Below are 16151 nucleotides of genomic sequence, written 5' to 3'. Positions count from 1 at the left end.
CATTGCTCGTGCTGGGTGGGACACGGGGCGATCGGAGAGGTGCGAGCGTTCGGGGGCGTGCTCGAAGGGAGGTTGCTGTGAGCGCGGTGGTGTTGGCAGCGGTTGGACGCAGGCGCGCGCGCGAGGAAGCCAAGCGGGTTGTGCCGGGGGCTCTAGGACGCCGCTGGTCGCACCCAGCGGGCGCCTGGCTCTGACTCTGACGGAGAGCAGGTAGCGCAGCCTCTGCCAGAGCCTCTACAGCTGTCATCTACCGTTCGCGACCGTGCTCCCGCCGTGACTCGCGCGTCCTCCATCTAGATGTGCGCCGCCGGTATCGATAGCAGCGACCGTCATGTGAATGGCCAGCCCTACGCCCAATTGCTGCTGCCCTCATTCGCCGTCGCCGCCAGCATGACGTGCGCCTTCGATGCCCAACGGCCTCTGGCTGATATGACGACGATTTTCACATGATCCCCGTCGTCCCCGCACTTGCGATCAGCCTTGCATCATGCACGTCGTGTCCGCCTTCGACCCTGGCGACTCCTCCAATCGCCTTGCCCGCTCGCGTCTCGCCACCGCTTTCGTGATCAGCAACGGTAGCATCACCTCCAACGTGGCATGACAATTCGGCACGGCGCGCACGGATGTTGCGGGGAACGGGGGAATCAATCTCTTTTGTTTCGCAAAGAGCTACAGACGTCAGGTCGTAAAGTTTTCGCTGGAATAACCGCTCATATCCCATCCAGCCATCAATCAGAGCACAATTGCCCCGCACTGTCTCTATCTAAGCAATGCAGCGTCTTTTTTCCGTCGTATCAACAGGCAAGCTTCAAACCATCTATTTGAAGACCTTGCCGTCAGCCCACTCGTAGCTCTTGCCGTTGACCTCGATGGGCTTGTCCCACGACCACTGGTCCTCGACGAACGTCTTGTCCTCGGCCTTGGTGGGGTCGAGCTTGGTGAACTCGTAGCTCTCGTGGTCAGGAGCGACATCGAAAGCAGGGAGGGCCTCCTGGCCACGGACCAGGAAGGCACCCTTGATGATGGAGTCGTTGGTGACACCGTAGACCGAAGCGCAGCCAAAGATGTACTTGCGGCTGGCCTCAAGACGAGCGAAGAAACCGCCTGTTTACACTGTCAGAACTCGCAATAACCGTGCAGCATCAGTCAATACGTACCAATCAGGTTGGAGGTCATGAAGGTCATGGTGAGCTCGTCGTTGTACTTGTAGTCGACCTGCCACAGCGAGTACTCCTCGAAGTTGACGTTCTCCCAGAACCAGGGAAGGGCGACTTCGCGAGTCTCCTCGTTGGAGTACTTGCGCTTCCAGTCGTCGATGGCGAACGTAGGGCGGCCAAGCGCCTCGAGAGGGTGCTTGGGCTTGGGGGCAGGAGCCGGCTCATCCTCCTCGGCAGCCGGAGCGGCCTTGGGCTTCTCGGCCTTGGGCTTCTCAGCCTTGGGCTTGTCAACCTTGGGAGCCTGGTTCTTGACGGGCTCATCAATGAACTCGAAAGGCTTGGAGACAGCCTGCCAGAGAGGCTGGTTCCAGACCGTCTGGAACCAGCGGGTGGTGGCGGGGTTCTCAGACCTCCACTGCTTGCCGTAGAAGTACTGGAAGCCGCGGGAGAGCAGGCTGGCGGCGAAGATGTCGGCAAGAGAAAGCCTCTCGCCAACGAGGTAGGTGTTGTGGGTAAGGTGCTCCTCAACGACAGAGACGTTCCTCTCGGCGAGCTTGAGGGACTCCTCAACAGCCTTCTTGTTGTAGGGAGCCTTGCCCAGGATGGGGCGGAAAGCACCAGCAAGCTGGGGAAGGATCTCGGCGTTGGCGAAGGACATCCACTTCAGGATGGAGGCGTAGTCCTGCTTGGTCTTGCCGAGAAGGGTGGTCTTCTCGTTCTGGGAGGTGACTACAGCTCAAGTCAGTGACTGCCTTGGAAACCGCTGCTCGTGTGCAAAGGGTTGGAGTTGTGGAAATGATGTGCAAAGCAAACATTTTTTTCTCAGAGTGTGAATGTTCTCAACAGTAGTCTTCAGACAGGGATAACTGAATGATAAAAATATCTCATCCTTGGAAACGGGGACTTGATGCGTGTAAGGCGAAGAGAGTGGCTTGACATACCGTACACAGCAATAGCAATGCACTCGTGGAGGGTGTAGCCATCAGCGCCCTCGAAGGTGGGGATCTTGCCCAGCTTGTTGGCCTTGAGCAGACCCTCGGGGATGCTCTCCGGGGGCTGAGCAGTAACGACCTCGATATCGAGACCGTTCTCCTTAGCAACAGCCAGGATGGGCTGGGTGCGAGGGTGGCCCTGTAGAGAATTGCGTCGTCAGTGAGCGATCTAAGAGTCACGGCGGGGTAAAGCATCGCCGCAGCGCTTGCACGCACCTCGAAGCCGTAGACCTTGCCGAAAGACATGGTTGTTGATTGACTTTGACACTGGAAGCTGGAAGGGGTATAAGAAAGCAAAGAGAACCAGTGATTCTCAGTGTCGAGCGATGTGGTGGTGGGAAGTAGAGGTGTTGGGCTGCGGTCGCGTCAAATTTGCGATTTCGACTCAGACACTCGGTGCCTCTCGCGCCGACCGCCCATGCTGCCGCGGTTTCCCCGCCTTGGCATGTCTCGCGAAGGGAAATGTTGATGATTGACAACGCCCGCACGACAGCCGGCTCAGCGAGTACCTCCAGCAGCTCATCGCCCCAGACACGCAGACAATGGCGAGCACGCGGCTCGCGACGAGCCTTCCGAAGGCTGCGCGCTCGGTCACCCTGCCCCTCCGGCCCCGCATCCGGCAAGATGTCGCTTCGCTGCGAGCCTACCGCCCAGATGCGACTTCCTTCTCAACCTCCGCTTCCTGCCGCGCCTTCGAGAGCCACGACAGCGACCTGCAGAGCTTCCAAGCGGCTCCCCCGATCGATTTCGGTGACAGGCCCGGGACCCCTCCTCTCCTGAGCCGCGTTCGGGTAGTGCCAGCATCGCCCTCTTACTTTACCGCCAAGCCCAATTTCGTGGACGACTTTCTCGAGCTCCAGGCCATCCTGCGCAAGTATCAGACACTGCCGATGATAGAGCCAGTCTATGCGCCAAGGGTGGCCTGGAAAAGTCTATCAGAGTACAAGGTGGAGACCAATGAACCCATTCGAATCGCGAAATGGCGCAAGCTGCAAAAAATTCTGCAGAGGCTCAACTACATCCATCCTACGATCATCCCGGACGAGGTCACCCAGATAATGAACAGATACAAGAGGGCGATCAACCCGTATGATCGAAAACCGAAGCTGAGGTCATTGGACGAGATGGGAAGGGGAATGGGCGTGGGAAGGAGAAAGACTACATCGGCGGTTGCATGGCTAGTGGAGGGCGAGGGCGAGGTTATGATCAACGGAAAGAGCTTAACCGAGGCTTTTAACCGGGTACACGACCGCGAGAGCGCCATTTGGGCGTTGAAGGCTACGAACCGCGTTGATAAATACAACGTTTGGGCGCTCATAAGAGGAGGCGGAACCACAGGGCGTGCTGAGGCATTGACCTTAGCGATTGCAAATGCATTGATGGTGCACGAGCCAGGCCTGAAGCCTGCACTTCGAAGAGGTAGGCACAAAAACTTACAGCCCCCAAGTTTGTTCATTGCGTTCCACCAGGCTTGTCGTGGGACATGGCTCCATCCAAGGCGAACGTCTGCGTTCGCCTCACAAACCGCCTGCGCGTTGATTCCCACTACCTGTTTTACTTTGCTTTTGGTGCGGAACGCTAACGTTATCGACTCCACCAGCTGGCTGCGTCACTCGTGATCCTCGTAAGGTCGAAAGGAAGAAGCCGGGCCACATCAAAGCTCGCAAGATGCCCACCTGGGTCAAACGTTAGGGCGGCTGGCTGTGCTGTATACTACCTGTACATTGTCTGGTTTGAGCGGGTGGTCTATGGAAACTCAAAAAAATCAACAGTCTCAGACAATACCCTTGCGTTTTCGCATCCTTCAGTGAGCGTCTGTTGCAGCAGCAGCAGCAGCTAGAGCGGCCCGACGTCGTCTAACCTCAAGGTCGGCGCTTCGCAGCTGGCTCCGCTTCGAAGAGCAGGCTACCGGAACGAGTCTCTCTTCATTGGCCGCCCACGGTTGCGCTGGAGAGAGTAGCTCGTAGAGACGGAAGTTTATTTGCAACAACCTACAAGGCTACCAAACTGTTTCTAGATCGCTTAGCATTTCCGAAACAGGGTGACGAGTGAGCAATCCGGGTTCAATCGGCAGTGGCCGGCAGAAGCGTCGACCTCTAGGTGAAACTCTTGTCGCCGCGCCTCACTGTCTAGCGCAGGCTAGAGGAGGCAGGTAGGTAGCGGTTGATCTGTGTGTAGCAAAGTGACCAGACATGACGTACGCTCAGCCCAGGTATGGACAGCGCACAAGAAAAAGGACTGATGGTGTAGGGTAGGATCCTCCGGGTGAAACTCGCCCTATCGAAAAGGGCAAGATGCGCAGCGGCTGTGCGGATAAGGGGGGCTCGGTCCGTCCGATTGCGATTTGGGGTGAGGGGATGGGATGCCAGACGCTGAAGCGCTGAAGCGCACACGCGTGGCTGGTGCGGTGCTGCGTCCAAATGTGCGCGGGACGTGCAGCGGTACCTTGCAGGTGCGTGGCTCGTCCATACGAAGGGCAGCGGGACCGTTTGGCCTACTGCAGCGTGCAAGCCACGCTGTATGAGTGGTTGGGAGGGTCGAAGAGATGGCGCTACAGCGGGCCTTGCGATGGCGGCAGCGTTGCACGCTGGCAAGACAGGCGTGCCGCTCGCGGGCAGATAAGGTTTGCAGAGGCTCGCCCGAGAGCAGGCTGGTTCCAACGGCTGGAGTCTAAAGCAGCCCTCCAGCAGCTCACAGTCCAGGGAGCGGCGCGGACAGAGGCGGCCGCCAAGGCAGCGCAGCAGGGTGCGCGGGACCAGGCAATATCCAGACGCACGTCGACGCACGACGGCTCAGCGAGTCAAGCGGTCAACGGTGCGCGAGAATCCCCCAGCGCGCGCGCACATCCGCGGCGGTGATCTGTTTGGAAACGCTAGTTGCTTCTCGAAGAAGGTGAAACACTTCGAAGGCGGTTCTCGAAGGCGGATCGTGTCTTGATGCAATTTCGCCAAAATCCTTGCGTCACAGCGTCCGCTCAGCTGCGGATGAGTTGTGGTGTCGACGGCGCTAAAATTATCTCCAGCTCGGACTCGGTGCACAGCACTCCGCCGGGCGCGTCCGAGATGACGGCGGGCGGACGCGAAACGACGCCGCCGCTGCGGCTGTCATCTTGATGAGCGCACGCAAGCAGAGCACGGGCTTGGGAAAAATGGAAAATGGGCAGAAGCAATCTCCTCATCGCTCTGGCGCCGAGGCGCATGAATCGACGCCCAACGTCGCCAGCGTCCGTGGGCGCTAGTGATCTGCGTGTAGGGCACAGGGCGACGCCCTGGCGAGGCTTAAGAGGATGATCCGGACGCTGGATCGACGACGGCAAGATGCGGCTAAGCTCCCCTCCTTATACCCCGGTCACTCGCATAAAGGAGATGAATAGACGCGCCCTGTGCGCTCACCACGCCCGCCCGCACCCAGCACCTCACACGTCTGGAGACGCGCCGCGGCAGCCTCGGAACTCGCGCTCGACCTGCCTTGGCGCAATGCCGCAGCGCTGCGGCCGCTGAAACGCGTCCTGGCCGCGCAGAGCCGCCGGCGCCCAGTGCTCCGGCAGCGTGCGCCTGCGCCGTCCGTTTCTTCTTCTGCTGGCAGCAGCGGAGCAGCACTGCCGCGGCCCTGCGAGGCACGGACGGGCACGAGGGCCATGGCGGAAGGACGACAGACGCGGTGGCTTGCCTCACGGCGGCCCGCTAATCTCAGGGGCGCTTCAGGCGTCAGCCCAGCGCCGGCGGGCTCAGCAGTCGCCGGGAAGCGGTCATGCTTTTGCGAGGCTGGGCCTCAGGTCTCGTGGTCGGGCAGGCGCCGGCCTGCCAGCGGGCGTGGTGTGGCCGCGCTGCATGCTGATGTCGACGGGAGACGACCCTGGGATCGCCCGCCGGCCATCACCCCCGCCATTTCGGGCTTTTTCTCTCTCCCAAGGGCCCGGAACAGCTAGTGTTCTGCTTTCATCAGCATCTGGCGCATCCATGGCTCACTACTCTCTGCTAACCGCACCCTGACCCATCCACCCTCCCACGGACGGCATGCTTCCCTTGGCGCGGCTGCCCTGCTGCCAGCACGAGCCCCCACCTGCCACGCTGCCATCGTCATCAGCGAAGCAGGCCGGCGCGGCGTGGCGTGTCTGCGGCGCGGACGAGCCCTGGCTGGCGGGCAGCAGCTCCGTCAGCTCCAGGCCAGCCCTAGGAGCGATCCCGAGGCCGATCAGCTCGAACTACCCGGCAGCTACTGACAGGCTCCATCACCAGGCCAGCGCGCGCGTGCCGGCCAATGAGGCGCCCGCAGCGCCCGCTCTGCGCCAGTCACCTCAACTATCCTCCTCGAATTTCAGCAGTGACCGCGGCGGCGCACAAATAGCACGTTGGCGCGCCTCCTAGGGCACCATCAAGACGCTTCTCCCCTCTCTTTTGATACCCGCTACCCGCTACCCGATCCTGCCCAGCTGCCCCGCCGCATCACTCGCGCTGCTGCGGGACGACCCAACGTGGGCGGGCGCGACAAGGTTCCCGTCTCTTTGCACTGTCCTTCAGGCCGAAGCGTCAATCGCGCCGACTTTGGGTCTCCTCTCTTGCAGCCGATTCTTGCAAGGTTGCCCTTCCTCGTTCCGTTTCGTGGCCCTGCCGAACACTACCGTCCACTCCGTTCAAGGATTCTCCCCGCTCTTTCACAAGCTTTGTTTTTGACACGGCCAAGTACGTGTCTGGCCGGCCCACCCTCGCTGACGCGACCCGCCAGTCTCCGCCTTTTGGGGGGGCAATCCGGGTTCCCTCTCGATCGAGGTACCAGAGGCCGGTCGTGCTGCCCGTCACAGCTGCTCGAGGGTATCCTTGCGCCAATCATAGACTACCGTGAGGCTGCTACGCCATTCTTCCAACGGCGTGGCCTGCGCGTGCCATTGGTCGATTGCTTTGCTGCGACGGGCCTGAGTCGCGTCGGTTTAATATCCCACACGTCGCTGACCTCAGTCCATCGTGAGTGCCAGACTCCTCTCGTTCAATTCACCAGCTCTGACTCCCAAGACCCGCGCTCCCAAGGCCGCCACTCCTCGCCACTCCGCCGCCCACCACCGCTCGCTTCCTCGCCGGCCCACGCCCCGTCGTGTCTCGATCGCCTGTAACAGGATCAGCAGAATCCGAAAAGCTGGCACTCTACGCGACTCCTCCTCTATCGCCGCTGGGGCAACGGGGTGCGCGTGATCCGCCCTTGTATCCACCTCAGAAGGCCAGGTCGGCTGGCATGGACAATAATGACCGGCGGCAGCGGCAGGCAAATCCCACTGGCTACACCGGACAACCAGCACTCATCTCCCAGGGAGCACCCGCTCCGTACCCGGCCGTCAGCGGCTCCGATCGCTTTCGACAGACACCATTGACCGCACAACCCCCCAGCGCTGCACCCCCGACGGGCAGAGCCGGGACGGGGCAAGGGTACGGCTACGGATACGGCAGCGAAGGCGCACAGTTTGTCGGATCGTCGTTGCCGGCCGGCGCGCTGCAGTACCCTCCCGAGTACGGGCAAGAGCAGCAACAGCAACAACAACAGCAGCAACAACAGCAGCCGCAACAGCGAACGCCACAACAATATTCGCAGTACGCGTCCAACATGATGTACAATGTGCCGGCGCAACAGCAGGCGGCTCCGCAGCCACCTTACGACCCGGTGCAACAGTACCAGCCACGGCAGTCTGCAGCAATAGAGGTGTTGTCAACCCAATTTGGAGTTCCACAACAGTATTATGGTGTGCCTGGCGAAAGCGGACCAACTAGCGCCCCTGCGGCTGGAATGGCGGCGCAGAACGTGCCGGCACAGTACCCATCCCTCTCTTATACCACTCAAAGTCCCGTCGCCCGGGACCCTCTCGCTCCCGCATACGCCGCTGGAATGAGTGACCCCACCCAGAGCGGCTCACACGGGGCGTACGCCCAAGGGAACTACGCCCAGACGCAGGGCGCGTCGGATTGGGACAACACCTACGCCGAATACCAGACGCAGGTCAAGAGGACCTTCGAATGCATCCGCGACGGCCGGCTGGGCGAAGGTGGCGGCTGCCTGCTTCGCATCACGAAATGGTTGCTGGGGAACGCGGAAGCGCTGGGTAAGCTGCACGCAACGCCCCAAAGCACGAACGAGCGGCTGAATTGACAATAGGTCTAGTTCGAGACGACGAGCCCATGCACGGAGAGCGCCTGAAACTCTGGGAGGAGTTCAACACGGCCTGGCTCAGCATCCTGCAAAAACAGAAGGAGATGGTGCACGAAATCGCCGAGGCCGGCCAGGCGCCACGTCCGCCGCAAAGCCTGATGGAATACGACTTCATGGAGAATATGGGCAAGGAGCTGGTGGGTCTTTGCGACTCGATGGAGAAGCACGGCCTGGTTGACTACCAGATGGGAGTGTGGGAGGAAGAGATTGTCGCAAGTAAGTTCGCAGTGGCGCCGCACCAAGCGCGCTTCAGACGTGACTGACACTCCGCAGTCCTCACCAAGACGCTGGACACGATGGAGGAGCAAACGGGCACAGGCGGCCAAGGAGCCGCCGCGGCGCGAAGGCGATGAACGACGTGACACGCGACTCACTCGATAATGTCCCGATACGAAGAACGCGAATATTTCCTTGATCTATTCTGTAAATTCTGTACCAGGTGCTCGCTCGTCAGCTGCTTTTCTTTCCTTCCATCTCCGGGCTTCACTGGATTTCCGACTCGGGGAGCCGGCCGCGCTGCGTTCAGCTCTCAGCCTCTGGCTTTTTTTTTTCTTTTCGTTATCCGTCGTATTTGCTCTCTTTCTTTTCTTTTTCCTTTTCTTTGTCGAACTGGCTCATGCATTCCGGCACTTGGGATGACGGGGGGGCGCGCATGGGCTACGGGTGTTCATGGCGTTCCTTTTTCTTTCTCACTCACTGTACAAACATCGAGCATGTTCCAGGCGCGGCGCTAGGTTTGATGTACGAAGTTCCGAGTAATGAGCTGGCATGGGGGCTGGTTCCGGACACAAAGCTTCAGGCTTGCTGACGTCGACGGATGGGACAAGAGAGGGGGAACACAAGGGCTTGTGATGACGGAAAGCTGGGACTGGCGTCTTGGGAGGAGGCTGGGCTGGCACGGGCTGCAGCTGCTGGCGTTGGGTGCTGCTGGAGTGCGGAACAGTGGGGGTGGGAGGAGTCCGGGCCTTGCACGACGGGACGATTTCATTTTCTTGAAATACCTAGAGCCGGCGGAAGGAGGGGGGAAGGGTGTGGCAGGCAGGCAGGGCAGGGCTGGGCCAGGGCGGAGGTTGGGTTGGGCAGCAAGCGATTGGACGGACTGGGAACGCGACGAGACGAGCTACGCATGACATGGTATTTTTTTTTGTTGGACGTGTACCTTAGCTAACCCGCTTTGCAAAACTCCTGTAGAACTAGAAGGCCGTGAAAGCAACCCAAGCAGGCGGACCCGCCCTCTTCCCAAGACAACGTTCCCCGAGACGACGCTTCTGCGCCACCCTCGATTGTACGTGCATCGCCCATGGGCGTGATGCGCTGGCGTGGCACCCGACAGGGAGACCCTTCTCTGCACGTCGGGGCGATCCTGAGCCAAGGCGCGCCTTGCGAAGTCAGCCTAGAGACCGGGCATCGTCGAGACTGTAACAAAGCAGCGGCCTCCTTCTCTTTCGGCTCGGGATTTTGCTGTCTGCTCCGAGTTGTCGAGAATGTCCGGCACATGACAGCAGAAAAAGCCGGAAGCCATGACGTGTCTCGGGGCAGCTTGTTGCTGCCGGTAGCCATGATTACACGCAGGTGGCACTTTTGGCACCTACCTAGGGCGGGAGAGCGGATGGCTGCTGATGTGCTTGTGCTGTGCACTTGGTTGCTTGCTTGGTTGCTTGCTTGGTTGCTTGCTTGGTTGCTTGCTTGCTCTGGCCGGCCCTGGCCTGGCCGCCGCGCCCTGCCCCCACCCGCACGCCCAGTTGCTGCCTGTGAGGAGAGAAATAATAACAACAATCTAGCTAGTAGCGAGACCCTCGCTGCAAGCCTCGAACTTCCCACGGCCAGGGCGCTGGATGCTCGCCCCTTGCGGCATATCGCACTGCTGGCTGGACACAAGGTGCAGCTCGAAGCGGCAGCTGCTCCGACAAGCGGCGGCACTACAGTGCAGCAGGGCAGGGCGTGGTTTGGGAGGGAGCGGGCGGCGCAGGCTGAGCAGCAGCGAGGCCCGACAGCTGCAAACATGCAACACTCTAGCAGTCCTTGATCAACATGAAGCTCTTGGTCGCCCGGCAATTGCTTTTCCGCCTCTTTCCTTGTTTACTTTTTTGGTGGTTTTCTTTGATCGTTCGCCGCAAAGCCAGATCTGCAGGCCTTGTATGTTTAGAAACATCAGGGCCCACAAAGCAATTGCTGTGCGACTTGGTTGCTGCTTCCTGCTGCTGCTGCTGCTGCTGCTGCTGCTGCGCGCGCCCCCTGCCCTGCGCAACTGCGAACGCCTCGTCCGCGGATCCACAAAAGCAGCAGCCAGCCAGCAGCGGCCGCCCAATGCCGCCTGCGTCAGAGCCAGGAGGGACGAGCGGATGCGAGACGACGTCCGGCCATGGCAGACACACACAAAAAAGAGTCCCCACTCCGCTGTTCCCGAGTGCCGCCTAAACCTCGTCTCCGGCAACGCGGGCCTAAGCGCGACTGCCTCTGATCGCACGTCCTGCGACTCCTGCAAGAAAAAAAAATTTAAAAAGAAAAAAAATGAACAGAAAGCCCTGCTGCTCCCGGGGCCGAGTCAGGTACCAGCCTGCTTCCTGCGCCCTTGCAGCATCCGACATGGGGAGGGGGGAGCTCAGAAGCAGCAGGGCTCAATCACACGACCAGACGACTGCTTGCTTGTTCTTCCATCACGATCCTGCTACGCCAGGGACGAAAAGGCCGTCCGAGCCACTCCGGGCTTGGGGGAGGGAAGAGAAGCTCTCGGACAAGTGCCCACTACTAGGGCAGCACACCAAGTCGCAACGCCAGCACCGGGGCGGGATAGCCGTGGCATCCTTCTGACCTTCAGCTCCTCGAGTCACGCCGTTCCCGGACGCGAGGAGTGTGACGGGGCATCTGCCAGATGATGCGGTCCTTTCAAGCGAGCCGGCAGCGGCAGCGGTGGCGGCATTAGTAGCAACATTCCTATGCCGTTCATCGTCTTTTTTAGCTCCTCCCAGAAAGCCGCACCCCCACCGCGCGTGTACCTAGGCGGTTACGACATTAACCTCTGACAGCGACCAATTAGCGGCTGTGGGCTCAAGTACCATGCGCAGCGCGTCGTGCGATGCGACCGGTACGGGAAAGCTCTAGGTACGCTGTAGTGTTCGCGCCAGCTCCCCGAACATGCTTGCCGTGGGCCAGGTGGAGACGCGCTCCGGGGCCATTTGATCTGGAACGGACCCCTACCTCTCCATCCTCGACGGGGCGTGCACGCAGAGAAGAGAATAAAAGAGAGAGAGAGAGAGAGAAAAAAAGACTGTCGGGCGGCCCACACACGTCACATTCCGGCCACGCACACAGGGCGAGGACTACTGTTAATTTTCGGCGGCAAGCCTGATGGACAGCACAAGACGGGCGAGGAGGACGAGGTTCGGGTCGGGCGTGGTGCTGAGTCAGGCTGAAGACGCGCATTAAGCAGTCATAGCGTCTGCCGCGCTACCTATGCACGCTGATTTGCATAAAGTGCTCCGTCCTTCGCCAAAGACGAATCATATGTGGGCCCGTCACTACTCCTCCAAGCCACTGACTCGGTCCCAGCACGACATTTATCCAGCAAGCAGCCAGGCGCCCCAGGCGTGGCCCTACGTACGTGTTCGTTTGTGCACATGCGCGCGGATGCCATTCTTGCCGCCGCGGCTCGCGTCAAGGCGGAGGATGGGACGCGAGGGAGGGGCAGCGGCAGCCGCCTGGGCAGAACCATTGTTTCTTGCCATCTACCCCGCTCTCGACCATGCCTCTCCATCTCCAACGACGAAAAATGACTGATCATGAATCTGCTGACGATGTGCCAAGGAGGAGCGTTTCGCGAGACCAGTCAGCAGGCCGCGGCTAGGCTGGCGTCAAAGAAGGGTCCAGGTGTGCTTGACAGCCCACAGCAGAGGCGAGAATAAGCGCACTTTGCGCGGAGCGAGCAGCAGCCACAGACAGCCTGTGCGCTCGGTCATTGCTTGGGAAAGGCGCTCGTCGATCATCCTGTCCATCCGCCCCAGACGCAGAGACGCAGGAACCGCCGATCGTCCAATCCGGAACGAGCCAGTACGCGCGCCCGCGACGTTTTCTCCCATTCTCCCTGTGCTTCCGTACTCGCATCTGTCGGAGTCCGTACCGACGATTGGCGGGCGATACCAAGAGATCTGTCGCCGGAACGACGCCGACCAAGCCACAAACAAACCATGATATGGCGGGGGGCAGGATGCTGAGTCAAGCATTGCTCCGAGCTGCTCGACACGTCACTGCTCTGCTTCGGCAATCGGATCACAGCAAGGCGCGTTATCCTGGGCATGGACCGAAGAGGAAGGGATGTTGAAAATTGGCTGGCCGTTGCGTAGCATCGTGAGGCAGAGCACGGCGAGCGGCTCCGAACGCACGGCTCGTGCATTCGACTGCATCCCGATCCGAGCTCCGAGCGGGCGGTGGGACGACCGTTTTTGGTTGATGCTTCTCGCCGCTCCGACCAAGACGTCCGTCTCCCTGCGGCCTCGCATCACGCAGCCTCCGCCCTCGACTTTGGCCGGCGCTCCGTGGAACCGGAAGAGGGCGACGAGATTCATGGCACTTGCCGGCTCCTCCTGGGCGGTCCGAGACTCAGCTCCACTGCATAGACAAGGCGCCGAAAATAAGAAAAAAGAGGCGACCTGAGAGTCTGCTCTTCGTGAGTCGTGAAGAATTTAACTTCCGATCACCAGCCCCGCGTCGTTCGGCATTTTGTTTTTTTTTAGAGTTGACGACATGCGTGGCCGCCTGGACCAACCGCCGATCCGGCGCTCGCTTCTTCACAGGAACACATCATCAGTGCTGGCTCCCGCTGGACATTGCGAGCAGCCGAGGATTTTCCCTCTCGCGACCGCCGGCGGAATGAGGCTGTCAACGACGTCAAAGCCCGGACCTCCCTCCTGAGGGGACGTGGGAGAGCTCGGAGCAACGGCGGTCCGCAAGGATGATGCCAGAAGGATGCGGCCGGGATAATGACTTAGTGCGCAGAGAGCAGACGGCGGATCCTGCTTTCTGAGAGGTTGACCAACAAGGTAAGCAGTGCTGCCTGCCCCAGCCATGAGCCTGCCAGGTGGCCTTCCAAAAAGGGTCCTCTCCTCCGCGGAATTAATCAAAAAGGGCCCGGACGTCATTGAACGGCGGGCGAATCGCGAGCAGGACATGTGCATTTCCCTTCGCTGCCGCGCCAGGGGAGGAAGTAGTCATGTTCTTACGCCCTTTAGTTCCAACACCACACACACCACCACTCCTTCGGCCCTGTCGAAGGGCTGCATGTCTCGGTTGTCAGCCTTCGCCGGCTGCCGCTGCTCATCCCCCCCAGCCAGAAACCCGCCGCCGTGGTCCATCTTGGATTGACAATCCGCCATTCGAGATTTGGATACCTGCACATACCCCACCGAGAGCTCCGGTTTCAAGCTGTGGCGCCCGGGGCAGGGCTGTCGCGACTTTCGCGAAGCGCGGCCCAACGTCGAACAACGGCCGGAAGCAAAGAGGCGGACTGTGGAGAACTAGTTTTCCTGGGCTAGGTAGACAGCACCGTCCGACGCGGAACGTGCAGGCACAACCAGGTCAGTGCGGCCGCTGGTGGAAATGACGACCTGCAGAAAAGATGAACTCGACAGGCGACTTAGAAGGCTGCGCTGCGGGCCGCGGCCAGCGAGCGAACGCCTCTTTTTTCTACTACTGCTCGGTCTGCCATCAGGCACTTCCGCACCACTTGCCGGACGGACCAGTATGTTTAGTCGTTGCCGCCAAATGTGGCTTCTCTCAAACATCAGCTTATTGGCATCCGCAACGCCTCCTGGACTAGTGGGAAGGGGGCGTTGATCAAGGAATTGGAAGACCGTGTGCCTAATCGGGATCGCTGTGCGAGCCCAGGTTATAGGACGGTCCAGAAATAATGCCGGATGGTGATGCGTGCTCATAGATCAATGCCATCATGCTCCGTGTTCCAGCGGTAGACTGCCCGCACCTCGTCCGCGTTGTCGCATATCGACACGTCCTTTGCGAGGTCTTCGCGGAGCTTCAACATCTCGAGGACTCGTTCGCGCTCAGCGGCGGAATCATCGCTACTTGGTGGGACGGCTTCTTCTGACATGGACCAATCGCCGTCCCCGAGTCGCCGTTGGCCATTCCGTTTCCTGTACCACTTCTTGATCCTCTGGCGTCGGGCGGCGAGATAAGCCTCCGTCTCAGGCTCCTCCACCACGTCTCGTCGCTTGTCCAGCAGTGTGCCACCATCTACGTCGCCGTCACGTATCGTTTGCTTCTCAGGAACATGCGTCCCATCACAGGAGGAGGCCATTGCTCCTGCATCACCCTCCAATTCCTTTTCGATCCGAGTGTTATCGAGTGCCTCCTGCTTCCGTCAGCTTTGATGGCTGGACCTGGTTACCATATGCCTCGACTCCTGAGTATGTAGATGGGGTGAAGCAGCAAGGGGGAAGCATTACGACGCACCATGTCTGCAAGGCGACGACGGGCGTAGGCCTCTTCGCCGAAGAACTCGTCCAGCATGCGCCGCCAGTCGAAGGAGATTTCCATCTTCTCGTAGTCGACGCGCAGGTCTGGCAGCTCTGGGTCCAGCGCCAGGCCGCGGATCTCGACCCAGTACCGCCACGCTTCCGGACGCAGCGAGGTGTACTTGCTCTTATTTTTCTTTTTCACCCTCGCCTTCTTCTCCTTCCCCTCTGTCGTCGGGGCATCGTCGTCGTCGTCGTCGTCGTCGTCGGCATGTTCTACTTCTTGAAATGCACTGCTGCTTCCCTCACCATCATCACCATCATCCCCCCTCCAGCTCTCCACCGCCTCCCTCCACCGCGCCCTCGTCGCCTCCAGCACCCCCGCCCCGAAACACTCCGCCGGCCGCACGTCTCTAAACACCGCTCTCCTCTTCCCCCCTTCCCCACCATCCTCTTCTTCCTCCCCCCCTTCAAACCCCACACACCTCATCACAACCTCCACCGCATACACCGTCCCCCCCGCCGCCGCCATCACCCCCAACGGGAACACGACCCTCACACCAGCACCGCCCATCATCATCCCGCGCCGCTGCAATGGCAGTACTGGTAAATGGCGATCCACCCACACCCGCTCGGCGGCGGCGCGGACGAGCGCGGACGCCTGCCGGCAGTCGCGCCAGAGCCAGGCGAGGAGCGGCCAGGCGGGCGCGGAGGGGACGAAGGCGAGGATGTGGATGTGGAGTTCGAGGGGGATGTGTATTTGGGGAGTTTGTTTTGGGATGTGTGGTGGTGGTTGCATTTTCTTTTTTTTTTGTGGTTCTTGGTGGAAGAATTTGGGGGGATGGGCAGGGGTGTCTTGTTGTAGGTTTTTCTTTTCTTTTTGGGCTTCTAGGTTTTAGGTTTTTTTTTTTTCGGAGGAGTCGTTGCTGTTGTTGTTGTTTGTTGTTTGCTGTTGTCGTTGTCGGAAGAGAGGCGGCCAGGCAGATGTTTTTCGACGTTGCCACCTCGCGTATCTATCGCTGAGCGCATCATGCAGGGAGTCAAAGGAAGAATGGGAGTGCGTTCCCGGGGACGATCATTCCCCGCCGACGGAACGACTCCGCGCGCGCGCGCAAAAAAACGCCACAGCAGCGCGGGTTACGAGGCCTCCCGAGATTTTGTCTCACAATTACGTAGGTCGGTGACATCCCTCTTTCTGACCGTGTTTGTTATACGGCGTTGAACCTCACAGCTACCTCTGGATGTTAGCCTGATCGAATACCCGCAGAAGAAGAACGTAACCCCAGCGGTGGGGGTCCTCGCGACTTTTATGACTTGCTGCGATGCAAGCCACGTCTCTGCGCTTT

The 16151-nt window shown here is 60.1% G+C and overlaps 4 protein-coding genes across 4 annotated transcripts; 2 read left to right on the top strand and 2 right to left on the bottom strand.

Annotated features, from left to right (window-relative positions):
- Positions 1–817: 817 nt before the first annotated feature.
- Positions 818–2395, bottom strand: BKCO1_560009 (elongation factor 1-gamma; the record flags this gene model as incomplete). The annotated part of the gene is made up of 4 exons (XM_020277445.1): positions 818–1104; positions 1158–1886; positions 2099–2288; positions 2366–2395. 4 exons carry the CDS (start codon positions 2393–2395, stop codon positions 818–820), a joined length of 1236 nt encoding a protein of 411 aa, XP_020127013.1.
- Positions 2396–2691: 296 nt separating this feature from the next.
- Positions 2692–3841, top strand: BKCO1_560008 (mitochondrial 37s ribosomal protein mrps9; the record flags this gene model as incomplete). Its single annotated transcript, XM_020277444.1, has 2 exons — positions 2692–3568; positions 3750–3841. The coding sequence occupies 2 exons, from the start codon at positions 2692–2694 to the stop codon at positions 3839–3841; spliced, it is 969 nt and encodes a 322-aa protein (XP_020127014.1).
- A 3534-nt stretch (positions 3842–7375) lies between these two features.
- On the top strand, positions 7376–8694 carry BKCO1_560007 (37s ribosomal protein s9; the record flags this gene model as incomplete). Its single annotated transcript, XM_020277433.1, has 3 exons — positions 7376–8234; positions 8288–8557; positions 8615–8694. 3 exons carry the CDS (start codon positions 7376–7378, stop codon positions 8692–8694), a joined length of 1209 nt encoding a protein of 402 aa, XP_020127043.1.
- Positions 8695–14264: 5570 nt separating this feature from the next.
- Positions 14265–15604, bottom strand: BKCO1_560006 (uncharacterized protein; the record flags this gene model as incomplete). Its single annotated transcript, XM_020277422.1, has 2 exons — positions 14265–14702; positions 14804–15604. 2 exons carry the CDS (start codon positions 15602–15604, stop codon positions 14265–14267), a joined length of 1239 nt encoding a protein of 412 aa, XP_020127004.1.
- Between the last annotated feature and the right edge of the window lie 547 nt (positions 15605–16151).

The sequence above is a fragment of the Diplodia corticola genome, assembly GCF_001883845.1.
Source record: "Diplodia corticola strain CBS 112549 chromosome Unknown scaffold56, whole genome shotgun sequence".
Classification (NCBI taxonomy): Eukaryota; Fungi; Ascomycota; class Dothideomycetes; order Botryosphaeriales; family Botryosphaeriaceae; genus Diplodia; species Diplodia corticola.
The sequence above is the reverse complement of the archived record's forward strand: the minus strand, read 5'-3'. Positions and strand labels throughout refer to the sequence as shown.